The following is a 13,642-nucleotide window of genomic DNA, read 5'->3' on the forward strand; positions in this document are numbered from 1 at the left end:
ACTATATATGAGCTTAAAAAAGAGCTTCTTTAAGTTATCAGTGTATTATGCTTCCAATAGTAGGAAAGCTATTGTTATGCCAAAATTGTAACAGAGTATTCTGCACATCACAGTTCTAAGTGGTGGTACATTTTCTTCCACATTAATCTTATTTCATGTATATAAACATACATAAAATTATGTTGTAAAACATGACACAATATAATGTATCGCTAGTTAGAACAGTTACACACTTTCATATGATTGTTTCAGCTTCATCTTTACACAAGGATTTAAGTACTGCCCACAGAACCATGTGCAGATTCTAAAAGTCTCATATCCATACACCCGTAGTTGCCCAACTTCTAACCACAACAAACACAACGAAACCATAGTAGGGTGCTGCACGCCTGCATTCACTAACCATTATGTGACCTGCACTACTTAAATTTGAGACATGTTTTCATTTTGTACCTAAAAGAGAAAGGAGACAAGTCTCCTTAATACATTTTATATGGAATTTTGGTGAAGATCAAAAAACCCCCATCTATGTAAAAGAAAGGAAAAAAAGTCTTCCATGCTATTTAATTGTATAAACTTAACACATAACTTCAATTGCAAAATTCACGTACATTTCATATTGTCTTCCTGAATAAACAGATTAGGCTCATTTTCCTTCTTAAACATATATTTATCCTTGGGATAACTTTGTTATATAAACACACGCTTTATTTACTTCACACAATGCCACTCCAGCTGTGGGTAAGGTAACCTATACCTACTCTTCAGTTTTCCTTTTGCTTTTAGTGTGATTTCTGATCGCCTCAGCCACTAATTAATATATTTTCACAACATGCCTCTAAGACAAAGAAGCAGTGGCATCATCATGGCTAAGTGCCAGGTCCTGCACTTGGGACACAACAACCCCATGCAGTACTGGAGCCTTGGGGAAGAGTGGCTGGAGAGCTGCCTGGCAGAAAAGGACCTGGGGGTGCTCATTGACAGCTGGCTGAACATGAGCCAGCAGTGTGCTCAGGTGGCCAAGAAGGCCAATGGCATCCTGGCTTGTATCAGGGCTAGTGTGGACAGCAGGACCAGGGAGGTGATCGTGCCCCTGTACTCGGCACTGGTGAGGCCGCACCTAGAGGACTGTGTTCAGTTTTGGGCCCCTCACTACAAGAAGGACATCGAGGTGCTGGAGCGTGTCCAGAGAAGGGCAACGAAGCTGGTGAAGGGTCTGGAGCACAAGTCCTATGAGGAGCGGCTGAGGGAGCTGGGGTTGTTTAGTCTGGAGAAGAGGAGGCTGAGGGGAGACCTTATCACTCTCTACAACTGCCTGAAAGGAGGCTGTAGCGAGGTGGAGATCGGTCCTAGCAAGTGATAGGACGAGAGGAAATGGCCTCAAGTTGCGCCAGGGGAGGTTTAGATTGGATATTAGGAAAAATTTCTTCACGGAAAGGATTGTGAAGCATTGGAACAGGCTGCCCAGGGAAGTGGTTGAGTCCCTATCCCTGCAGGAATTCAAAAGACGTATAGATGTGTTGCTTAGGGACATGATTTAGTGGAGGACTTGCCAGTGCTAGGTTAATGGTTGGACTCAGTGATCTTAAAAGTCTTTTCCAACCTAAACAATTCTATGATCATTGAACACATGGGGAATTGTAGCCCAGTGAGGGGTGTGTGAAAGTATCCTACACATGCAGGCAACACAAACTCCACCACCACCAGACAACTGATTTCAGAAGCAGAAATTCCACTTTTTTCAGCTCAATGGGCAAAATGCACAATGCCACTAAAAACCTACCCTCAACCACCGTGGGCTGGAAAATGAGGCATATATTTAAAAGCATTTTCTGAAGAATCATTTAACACCAGAACTGGACAGAGTGAAACTGAACTTCCTAGCCTCTTCCTGCTGTAATAAGCAGTTCTCACAATAACTGTGTGGAAAGGAATTCCAGAAAGCGCACGTTTAGTTTAATTTGCTTATTATGATATATTTATACATTTTAGACTAATAGAAACAGCACAGGATTCTTTTAACTAACTTTGTTTAGCATTACATTTATAAAGCCAGGGAGATCAGCACTGATATTTAGAGGATCCATGCTCAGCTCATGCTGACTAGTAGTTACTATTTAACAGTGCCATTAAAAGAGCAGTGGAAAATGTCTGAGGTAGATGTACCTGAGTTACTAAAAGTATCATCTTCCTGCTGTTTTGTACACTACTAGGTTGCAAATAGAATTTTACAGTTGAAGTTTCTGTGCTGATGCCATTGCTACTGTTAGATTCTCAGAGAATTTTTAACCCTGAGGTTTCAAATATTCAGGCAGATTATAAGACGAGTGTGCCAGTATGTACTTTTAAGAAATCAATGCATCCCTTGAGAACTACTCAGAGTTCACAGTGAGCTTATATAAGATAGGCTATTTGGCTGGCCTCAGCTACATGTCAGAGTATTTCTGATGTTTACATTACGATTGTTGAGATCCACATGATCTCATCCTTTTCAGTTATTCTTTGCTGATCATATCAATTCCACTGCAAGCTTATTTTCATCACTATATATTCAATCTTCCTACTCATGCTAAACCATATTTATACTTTCCCTGCAGCTGTCAGTCTATCCAACGTGAGCTATTTTCATTTGCTTGAGAAGGCTCCGAATTTCCAAAGCCTTATCCTTAAGCATTTGCTAATTCTGCACAAAGATATCTGAAGATTAATTTGCAGTAGCTTAAATATACCAGCATACTGATTAAATAGGATCAGATAGATGCTTTACAGTGTAATAACTTTAACAACAGATGATTTAGAAGCATGCAAACAGAATAGCATTTCAGCTCTGAAAACAAGCACTTTAGAATTATACAATGCCATATTTATGGGTCCTGATTTTTCTCTCTCTTTCTGTACTGAATGTGGTATGAACCCTTTGAAAAAAGCAATATATGGCCATACAAATAAAACTGTATTACAATACTAGGCATAAGGAGACAGAATTAATCATGGAGTAAAATTGTGACCATTCTGAAAATTTGAATGAGTCACTAAACTCAAAAAATCTTTAATTCAAGATCTTTAACATTATTTCCAGGATGGGTTTTTGGTTTGTTTTGCTTTTAAAAAACAAGACTTTTTAAAAAAATCACTATGAACAATTGTAACAGCCTCCCCCATTAAGCACAATGAATGAGAATTGCAAATTTAGCCCTAAAGAATTTAAAATTTTTATGCAAGCTTTATGACTAATTACACCAGCTCTTCTTAGGAGAAGGCTTATATCCCACAGCACAAAAGATCAAAATGCTTTATAGTAGAAATGGCTACTGGCAGGTAACTGCATTTCATGTCCCAGGGTGACTTTAAATGTTATTATTGTAACCCCGATGGCTTACTGAATTTTCAAGCTCTGTTGATGTGATATATAACTTTACAGTAAAATTCAATTTAAAAGGCAAGAAAAGAATAGACCATTTTGCTATCTTTAATAAGACTACTATACTGCATGTTCTGAAAGCTATCAGAGAAATGAAACTGCTCATAAATACACCACAGTAAACGTTCCAGGAGGAGCCTTAAATGAATTTTAATTGAAAAATGTTTAATGTGACTAATCTTTAACATGTTTTCCCTAGTATCTCCAAAAGCACCACTATAATGGGACATTCAAACATGACTGACTGTCTATGAATCAGCAGATGCCCAGAAGCACCTACGCAGGGTTGGCAGTTTTCCTCCCAAAGCACCATTAGCCGACATCTCATTTGCCTCTGCCATGACAGACCTGGCTCCTAAGGTATCTCAGGACTGACACCTGTTCCAGTTTCAAGTCTATCCATTTCATGTCACAGACATGACAGAATGACTTGCTTTGCACCCCATGTTAATTGATAACTATGAACTCTTGGGCGATGCCACCAAGTATTATATGGCTACTATTTCTTCTCATCTCTGAAAAAAATGTTTAATAACAAGGAAAAAGGAAAGGTCTTGAAGTATTCAGTACTAACTTTCAGGCTTTTGCTTTTAAATAAAATTATTACATTTTCCCCTCTTCCTTTTTAAGTACCTCCACATTGCCATTACAGATTCCTTTGCTCAATGAAATAAGAGGCTCTGTCATGAAACAAGATTATACATTTAACAGCAGTAACAAAATACCATGAGATCATCAGCCACTCTCATAAATTTCCTCATATTAACTAGACAATGAATGTCAGCCCTGCTATAAGCATGACATAATTCACAGGAGCTCATCCCTCAGTTCACAACAGGGCTAGGAACTGCATATCGGTGGTTATCACAGAACACCTGACATGAAATTTCACATCCTAATCTTACCTCACTGTAATTAATTCAAACACCCCTAACATTAAAATACTGACAGTTGAAGTTTAACACTCAGTTTTTATGGAAACAAGTAGTCTTCTATACTTGGAGTCCATTCCAGCACCTCGAGAAACCAGAAGCCACCCTAAATACACATAGGTGGCCATGTTCTAGGTCTCCTGTTCAGGCCAGGTATATACAATCCTGGAACTCAAGCTCAAACTGCACTCTGTACTAGCAGATATCTAAACCGCTTCATCAGAAGTTGCAATCACTGACTCCCACCTCACAAATGTAGAAGTGGATGCAAAACGGGTGAAGTGACCTTTTTTACGCTTCTCAAAAGCCCTGTATCAGAAATTTCAACACCATACAAATAGCCTCAGACTTAGTCCTGCGTTTTACTTCTGAGCCAACACTTAAGTCACGACTCATCAGGCCACAAAACCTGTTTTAACTATCTGTCCTCTGGATGTTTTAAGAATCATAGGCTTTCCAATAAAGGTAGAATGTTTTACTAACGCATCGCTCACTGAGGGGCTGCTTAGGATTTGATAACAAATACTCTATGTCTTCAGCTCCTGGCTTCCTTCTCCCAGTCATGTCCCTCAGAGTCCTGTAGCTAATGGAGGAGCTCCAATAAGCTAGAAAGAGCTAGAAGCACTGGCTCCTTTGTCTTAGAGTTGCATGGAGTTATTTCCTTATATTATGACAGAAGAAAAAAAACCTCACACAACCCATTTGTTTAGTGGCAGCTTGGTACTTGCAAGCAACACTAAGTGTATATAAGGTAGACTAACTCAAACAGCCTGAAAGAAGGGGGCAAAAGTGAAGATTTTTTGGCCAAAATCCAACCAGCAACAGTCACTCCAAGTACTGGGAGAACTATACAATCTGGGATTTGTATACTCTTTGTCAGAGGAGAGGGACACAATCCAATCCCGGTGGCCACTATTATCTGGAGGAAAATTACAGCAGGCTGAAAGAAAAGCAACGGTATCTTATTTGTAAAAGGGACTATTGGTTGATGTTGACAATGTGATTAAATATCTTTTTGAAGCTTCTAAGAAAGGGACGCAGTGCTTTGCAAGTAGTATACTTCACCACTCTGAAAATGTTAATTGAAAGACCTCTGGCTGCCCCCTGTTCTTCCCATTAGGGCCAAAATTCTAACTAACCATCGATGAACTTACACACTGGAGGAAAAGGAAGCAGAGGGTTGCATTTAAGTATAAATGGACAGACCATAAAGATGTGCAATGCAGAAATACAAAGATACTCACACAGAGAAACCATATTTACAGATTTAGACGGAAAAGCTCTTCCCTAAATCCTCAGCAGAATATATTTCTCTCTGCTACAACAAAGGAAGTCTGTCAGGAGACTGCAAGTACCTTAGGTCTCCATGTTAATCAGTCCATTATTTAACTGCAGGAACTTTTCTCCAAATCAAGCCAGCAGACGCTCTGTAATACCTAACCCATAATTCATCAAGCTCTTCATCTTTTAAGCCAAAACTTGTCCTCAAGCTCCCCACACAATGGGGCATGAGCCAAGGCCACAAGCTGGGCACCTACACAATCCTTTTTTTATAAGTATGAAGCAGAAACTCTCATACAGCCTCCATACTGTGCAGAAGTTCATAAACACATAATAAATTAAATATAGAGAAAAATAGTCACCAATGAGACCACAACCCCGGACTCCAGCTTTCCAAGAAGGGTATCCATCATACTGAAGTAAAGGGAACTGTCGTCTTACGCTGACTACATTCAGGGTTATGCCTACTCTAGCAAATGCTCACAAAGCACCTTTTATCTGAAGGAAAAACTATCATCTAGAAATAGCATGATGAGATTCCAGCAGCAAATCAGGTTCCATTTTTTTCTTCATCCAGGAAATCTGTTTTGCCTCTCAACAGGATGCAGAATGTTGGAGCCTTTGCTAATCTAAGAATTATCTCGTGTTTAATTATTTTAACCTTTTTCTGTCTTGAAGTGTTACTGCAATTTAGGTGAACAAAAGAAATTTTCAAGATCTTAAAAAAAAAAAAAAAAGGAGGGGGGGGCTTTTGGGAGGGGAAGAAGGGAGTACACTTTCTGCAGTTGTACTCACATTGAAAAGGTGATGCAAGTTGATCCTGGCCCAGTCTCAGTGGCAATGAGCCCTCGGTGGACTGTTCTCCTGAAATCACTTTTTTTACTGGATAATATTTGGGTTTGATCACATATTCCTGTGTTTGGCCATGATGAAGATTCATCATCAGTGTCTGAGACGAAAGGGGTATCATCCTGTTTTAGGGGAAGAAAAAAAAAAAAAAAAAAAAAGAAGAGATAGAATGATGTAAGAATTAATAAATTAGACCTAGAAACTACTGGTAGAAAATTAAAGACAAATTCATCTGTACTCCAAGTTCTCAAAATACAGTTTGGGAAACTTACTAGCTTCCAATTAAGCACCTGATTTTTCCATGCATTTAGCAATCCCATTGTCTTGTCAGCTCAACAAACACCTAACAAATAAAGACTACAGGGATTATAACGCTTCCTTTATGACGTAGCAAGAGGAGTATCATGGACAGCTCAGTAAACAAGGAGGAATGGGAAAAAGCCTTCCTCAAAATCATGAGTTGGAGCTCAAATTTGTTAGCGCACAGAGCTTTCCAGACTGGTCAGAGAAGCAGCACTGCATTTAAACCTCTCTCTATTTCTTACAACTGTCATTTCACATTAGGTATGCTGAGTGGAACCTCAGCCCAGCTGACTTTCCCTCTCTGTTCCCAGAAACCCTGTTCCCTTCCCCACCATAGTCCTTTAGCCACAGAGCAGAGCACTGCTCCTCTTCTCCTTTTTCAGCCTGTCTCCCATCTCATCAGAAGGTCTATCTCTGTTTCCCAGCTCCATATTACTTTCCCCATCCATTTTCTCTTTGCCTACACTATTGAACATCACTAACAAATGTCCCACAACAATATGGCTTCCTTTCACAGCAAAACTATTTCCTCTTCCTGTTAAACGAGGTGATTACTTCAAGCTCACTGACTCTCTCGCTGCCAATTCCTTACTTGCATTCCTCCCTAAGACCTCAGCTTCTCATTGCACAAGACCTTGCCAACTTTCCATAGAAATTCCCTTCTCCCTCTCTCAAACAACATGGTTATTTAGCCACCATCAGCATTAGGAACCATTTCTTTATGAACAGACAAACTGGCCTTCACTCTTCTGCAGTTCTACCCAGCAATAAACAAGCAAGGGAGCAAATTGTGCCGCTGTTAGCCACATGCAATGAAACTGCAAGCTGCTTTGGGGCCCTGGCCTGCAGAGTTCCACCTCCTAGAATAGAAAGTAATAGCACACCTTCAAGTAACAAACCTACTAATAGCAAGTCTTCAAGAAGTTGTAGCTAGTGTAGATCACACTGTAGAGATACACGTTCCTCAGAGAGTAGTATCAGTTACTAACCTGATAACAGTGGCTACTAGGACTACATTGTCCTTTGCTCAAATGAAGGCATTAAGAGTGGGATGCTGTAAGCCTCCCTCACTTTCTTCTCAACTAAGGGTCTGTAACAAGCTCGGTCTGCAAAAGTGGAAAAATGGGAAAGTCATGGGATTTGTAACAACCATCCCTCAAAGAGCCACAGTTCTGCAGAGTAAGTAACTGTCCTCAGAGAATAAAGCATGGGCCCTGTATCACAGAGGACAGCTGAGCAGCACTTCACCACAGTGGTGGGACTGAAAAGTTTCAGCTGAGTGAGAAGTCAGACGATTATTGTATTGTTTTCTGACATGTGGAGCCTGAGCCAGCCCCTATCTCCAAAGCAATGCCTGATTCCTTAGTCATGTTATTCGAGGATGCTTAGTAACTGCTGCAGCCAATGGATTTGTGGTTAGAACAGACAATGGGGTTTTGTCCTGCACAGATGCTCTTATTAACTTGGATCAGTTTGAGAAAAAGTGTATTCATTAACAGAGACATTCTATGACTCTTACATACAACAGAAACATAATTCCTCAGACTACCTCCAAGTCAAATTTTTCTAATACAGTGCTTACACAGTCTCATTATATTCAGTAAAAGCCGCTTCCCCAGATTAAGAGAGAATACTGTACTTTCCATGTTGTCTTTAGGTTGCCTACCAGCAGATCAAAAGAGAGGCTTCAGGGACGTTGGAGGTCAGGCTCAGAATTCAGCACAGTCTGATAAGAAGTATCACCAGGAAGACCCCAGCCTGCGATGAAGCTCAAGTCACTGCCTTCAGTACTGCTTACATATGAATTTCATTTCTTTGAGGAGTCACTACAATCCTTCCTGCACAATCTGTTTTTTCTACAGATCTCATTTCACACCTATGTATAAGGACAGCCATTTCTGTACCTGGACATAAGAGGGTCTATACTGAATTCTTGCTGTGTTATGTGTTAGCAGGTCACGACAACAGAGGTCAAAATGCTACAGAAGTTGACACTACAGCAATCTATTAGAAGTTAAATATATTTAAGTTTAATGGTGTTATCTTCTGTGAATGGACACAGACAGATGCTGCCATTTTAGTGCCTGTCTGTTTTCTGTTGAGGCTATAACATGTGGTAAAGTATTACCTTTTACATTGCCACATATCCAGCCACACTGTAGCCCAATCCTGTCAACCTACAATAGAGTCCATCGTAACACTTGAAGTTGAAATAAAATTTTTAAAATCATTAAAAAAAAAACCACCACCACACCAAAGACAGGAACACCATACGCTGGAGGCTGAAAGTTTTACCACTAGAATTTATAAAAGTTTCCTCTTCCTTCCTTCTCAGGTAATGTAATTTTCTTCCTTAATTTAGCTTGCATTAAGTATTCATGTTACTTAATTATTGTTAAGGCAGTATAAGAGTAAGCTTTGTTTTGCAAGAGGGTGGTTTACTCAGTAGTACACAGGAAAACTGTAATCTTTACTCTAGAAGCTCCAGTTCTTTAAAAGGAAACACCTTCACCTGATGTGCGAGTTGTTAATCTTAGTTTCAATAGAGTAAATCATCTATTCCTGTATCAAGTGTATGCTTACAATAGTTGCAGGAAACCAAAGTTCGGAGTTGTCTAGACCCTCTTTCTTGCACATTTACCCCAATTTTATGATCTTCGTGTATAACTTCCAAAGATCTTGAGTATAGGTATGCACAAAAGTACTCCAAATGTTTAAAAGTTGCCCAGTATTGAACATCCACTGCTAGTGCGGATGTGAGCTAACTGGCAGCAGGTTTTTGCCAGCCATCCGACCAGCTCAACTGATCTTGCTTACAAGAAGTGCAGTTGCAGTAGGAGCTAATACGGTCAAACATCAAAGCATTTATGAGATCCTTCTGTTCTGACTGTTCTTTTGATATTCAAATTCTTCTCAACATGAATTAGTTCTTAAAGATGTTAGATCATAATCAAAAGGATATTGCATAGCTAACTGCAATGCTACATCTTCCACTAAAATCAAGGATATTCCCCTAACTACATCATGGGACCTGTATGAGACCAGTCACGTAGCTCTATCGATGGCTTGGGCATAAACACTAGCGAGGGAACCCCGTTTTTTCTTCCTAGACCAGCACATAGGGAGTCCTTCAGTACTGTGGGACTTCTAAATAGGAAGATGATTTCTAGTGGGCTCAGCAACACGGTGAGGGGTATTTTTTTTCTCCTTGTATTGATCCCTGTGAAAGAAATCTTCAGACCTATCCCTTCTAATTGACCTCAGAAGACAGAGGAGAGCCTGAGACTCAGAGAGAAGGCAAGTAATATGTCAGCACTGAAAACCGTTAATACAAATGTAAGATGTTACAAGAAAATATTTCAGGCTTAGTTTGGTAACAAGCATCACCCCAGTCCCTATTGAGCCTTTGGAAATTATCTTAACAGCTCTAACAATGTATTCCCAATTCTCTAAAAAGCAGTGGTTGTTGCTATGACTGTGGGTGTCAGCATGCCAAACAATCCTCCCACCAGTCCTGGAGTACTACTGCTTCTTCCCTTCCCTGTAGGGTGGCCTCTGCCAAGTTCTGGACCTCTGCCTGAGCCCCTCATGCTGGTCCTGTCTTTGCATGGGGACCCAGGTGCTGTATCCACAGTCACATCACCTGCGCCAGGGGCCCCTGGCAGAAAGCAAAAGCCAAGCCTGCTATTATGCTCAGATTCATTTAGCTGTCCCAAGACAAATCATTCAGGTAGTTTAATCTCTATTCAGAGTACACTAGGGTAGCAATGCTCAGCACTGAACGGAGCGTTTTCATCTATTCCTGGTGCTGGAATATCCAAATTAATAAATAAGTAGCAGGACAGACTTATTTCTTCACAACATTACTCAAGGTTCAAGGCCACTAGGAATAGCTGGTGCCATGTTGCTACCAGAGCCCACAAGAGGATACTCGAAGTAGGTCACAGACACTCTAAACCAGGTGGTTATAATCTAAAACAAAGAAACGAAAGGCATATTCATCAACTCATGGCCACTATACTTCATATTAAGAGATAAATAGTTCTTATCTCTTAGTAACAACCATCACTGCAACTGAAGGTATTTTATTGCTTCCAACTTTAGCGTGTTGCTTACTGCACATTTGAACACTGCACAACTCAGTGGAACCCCTGGGCATTGTTGCAATACAAAATATTCAAGCACTACTAATGCTCCCTCTAACTCTAGTTAAAAAGATGCAATCGTTAGTTCCAATCTTTAAATTTTGCATGAAACAGCCAAAACTACACAAGATTTTTGCATTACACAGGCTTATGTCACTAATTTATCTGGTAGTTTGTAATTAGATGCTCAAAACTGACATTAACTTAGTAAACTTGACAAAAACTTTCCATTGCTTAAGTGTACACTAGGCAGATAAACAAACACCTAATTACATTTTCAACAAACAAACAATATGATAAATACTAATAAGGCTACAATGGCTTTTTTTGCAGCTAACTATCATGCAAAAGAAAGCTCTCTTGCTTGATAAAAGCAAACCAGGAATGCAATGTATCAGAGTAACTCTGGCAAGCAGAAATGAGACCAGCAACATTTGGCATGAAAAGTACTGTCTAGACTAAATAAGACTAGCCTGACTCAGGCTGCTTTCTTCATTTTATTTACTGTAAGTCTGATGCTCCCATGCTTGGCTCCTAGCTAGTAATACTTAAAAAAAAAAAATTCTAAATTGCTACACAATCGTTTTATACAAATCTACAAATTAATTCCTTCTTCACTACCTCCTCTCAAACTCACAATGAATAGACAAAAGGAGAAGAAAACCCATCATTTTCTAAAATTATGAGATAATAAAGAAAACATGCAGTTTAAAAGGCATGAAAATAGAACTAAATCCCCCCCACCCTGTAAATTATTAAAATTCAGTTGCTAGTTCAGCCTGACCTTTGCCAGCTGTTTCCTCCTTACATTGCTTCTCTGATTTTTTTAAGATACATGAAAAAGTTTAACTTCCCAGCCGATGATGAACAGATGGGATGTCTTCAAAGCCCTTTACATTATCATACCCAACATTAATCAAGCATGGCCTATTTCACAATGTCCTACCAGTCACAAGAGATGAAAGAGAGGAAGTGTTCGAGCTTTTCTTTCTTTTCACCATTGCAAAAATTCTGCACAAAATTGATTTTATGTACAAAAATGTATTTTTAATGCATAATTAAAAATCCTGTCCCTGAAATACAGTGCAAATACTGCAAAACAAGCACTGAGACCTGCCTGCCTTAGAATAACTAGGGTTGCATTAGTATTTTCATTATAAAGCTGCTTTGACTTTGTATTTTTGTGATACATTTTTTCCTCAGGCAAAAATTTGCAAAGATCATGATTTGGATATGACTAATTTGTTCTCAAACAATACCTTCAAGTTATTAATTTTTACTTTTTCTACCCTTTTAAAAGGTTAAGATGTTATTTATACCATAGACAAGATCTTACTTGATCATAATCAAGTTCATTTGATTTGTAAATGAAGTAATACAACAAATCTTAATAAAGATATTTAATCTACACCAAGATTAAAAAAAGGTAAACAGTGAATCAAAATTGTTTATAAAGTTTCCCACAGAAATGTAAAGCATTAACTTTTATCCACAACTACCAGTTTTGCCCAATTTAAATACAATTTCTGTGGTAAAATCCTTGTTGAAGACACTTTCAGGGATTATCTACTCTGAAGTGTTTGCTAATAAAGCTAGCCCTGTATTTGCAGACTCAACTGAATTGCTCATTGCCAGCATAAGCTGGTGTAATAGCTGAACTAAAGCTCTGTGAAACAACAGTGTTTACAAACTAAGCGCAACTATGACTCCATTGATTCATTCCATCTTCTGCATACAAAACAATAAACTGAAATGTGTAGATTTACAAACGTTCTTCCAGGTTTCTAAAGAGAAGAGGTACACTGAGTTTTCCAGAATCACAAGCAATGATTCATTTCCTAGATGTCAAAAAGCAGAAACAGATCTTAAGGCAAAAGAAATGTATCTGTTGGTTGAATGTTCAGATACAGAGCAAAAATACAGATGCTCACTCACACAACTTGATGAAAGCTACAGTTTTTGCAAGTTATGCAACAGCAGACAAGCATTTCTCATATAATAGAGCATCTAGAGATTAAATTTGAAGAATACTCCTTCTGAAAAGGAATTCAATTATATAAATGGTAATTCTATGAGTGAGAAAAAGGAAAGCTTGCCTACTAGATCTTTTCATTAGAATGAGCACAGAAAGTTTGTTCCACCCCTCTCCCAAATTGCCATCAAGATGCAAATCTAAAAAAAAAAAAAAAAATCTTCTTAGCGTATTAAGTCTTTACTATCCTCAAAGTAAACCAACACTTAAGGAAACAGTATGCATGAAGGCTAGCAAAATCCAATATGAGACAACAATGAACGAGAAACAGACCCAAATCTGTAGTCTCACAGTAACAGGAACTTACAAACTTCTCTTTCCACCATGCATCAAATGAACGACTAGAAGCTACAAATGATTCATTATCTTATGCATACCTTCACCAACACTTAACCAGTGAAGCTCTTCATGAATCCAGATGAATTAATTTGATATCCGGATTATTTTATACAGGTTCTCAGACATACATACACCTTCAACTTGTCAGGCACCTCTTACCAGCAAAGTTCAAGGAGGCAAAAAGAGAAAAAAAAAGCCAAACCAAAAAATCTAGATGTGTTGCTGACTTGTTCTTGTTGACCTGTTCTTGTTGATTTTGTTGGGTTTTTTCCAGGGCACCACATTTGATAATACTACATTCACGTATGATACTTTGTCAGTGTCTTGTGGAAATCAGGGA

At 38.9% G+C, this 13,642-nt stretch overlaps 1 protein-coding gene across 1 annotated transcript in view; it reads right to left on the reverse strand.

The window, feature by feature from the left end:
• The window catches only part of LTBP1 (latent transforming growth factor beta binding protein 1), a gene marked incomplete at its 5' end in the record, with an annotated part of 207,114 nt that overhangs the window by 149,606 nt on the left and 43,866 nt on the right, over positions 1 to 13,642 (reverse strand). The window contains one exon of the mRNA XM_082305848.1: positions 6,430 to 6,605. Within this exon, the coding sequence (XP_082161974.1) occupies positions 6,430 to 6,605 (176 nt within the window). The remainder of the gene's footprint in view (positions 1 to 6,429; positions 6,606 to 13,642) is intronic.

This window comes from Platalea leucorodia, assembly GCF_965183815.1.
Source record: "Platalea leucorodia genome assembly, chromosome: 3".
Lineage (NCBI taxonomy): Eukaryota > Metazoa > Chordata > Aves > Pelecaniformes > Threskiornithidae > Platalea > Platalea leucorodia.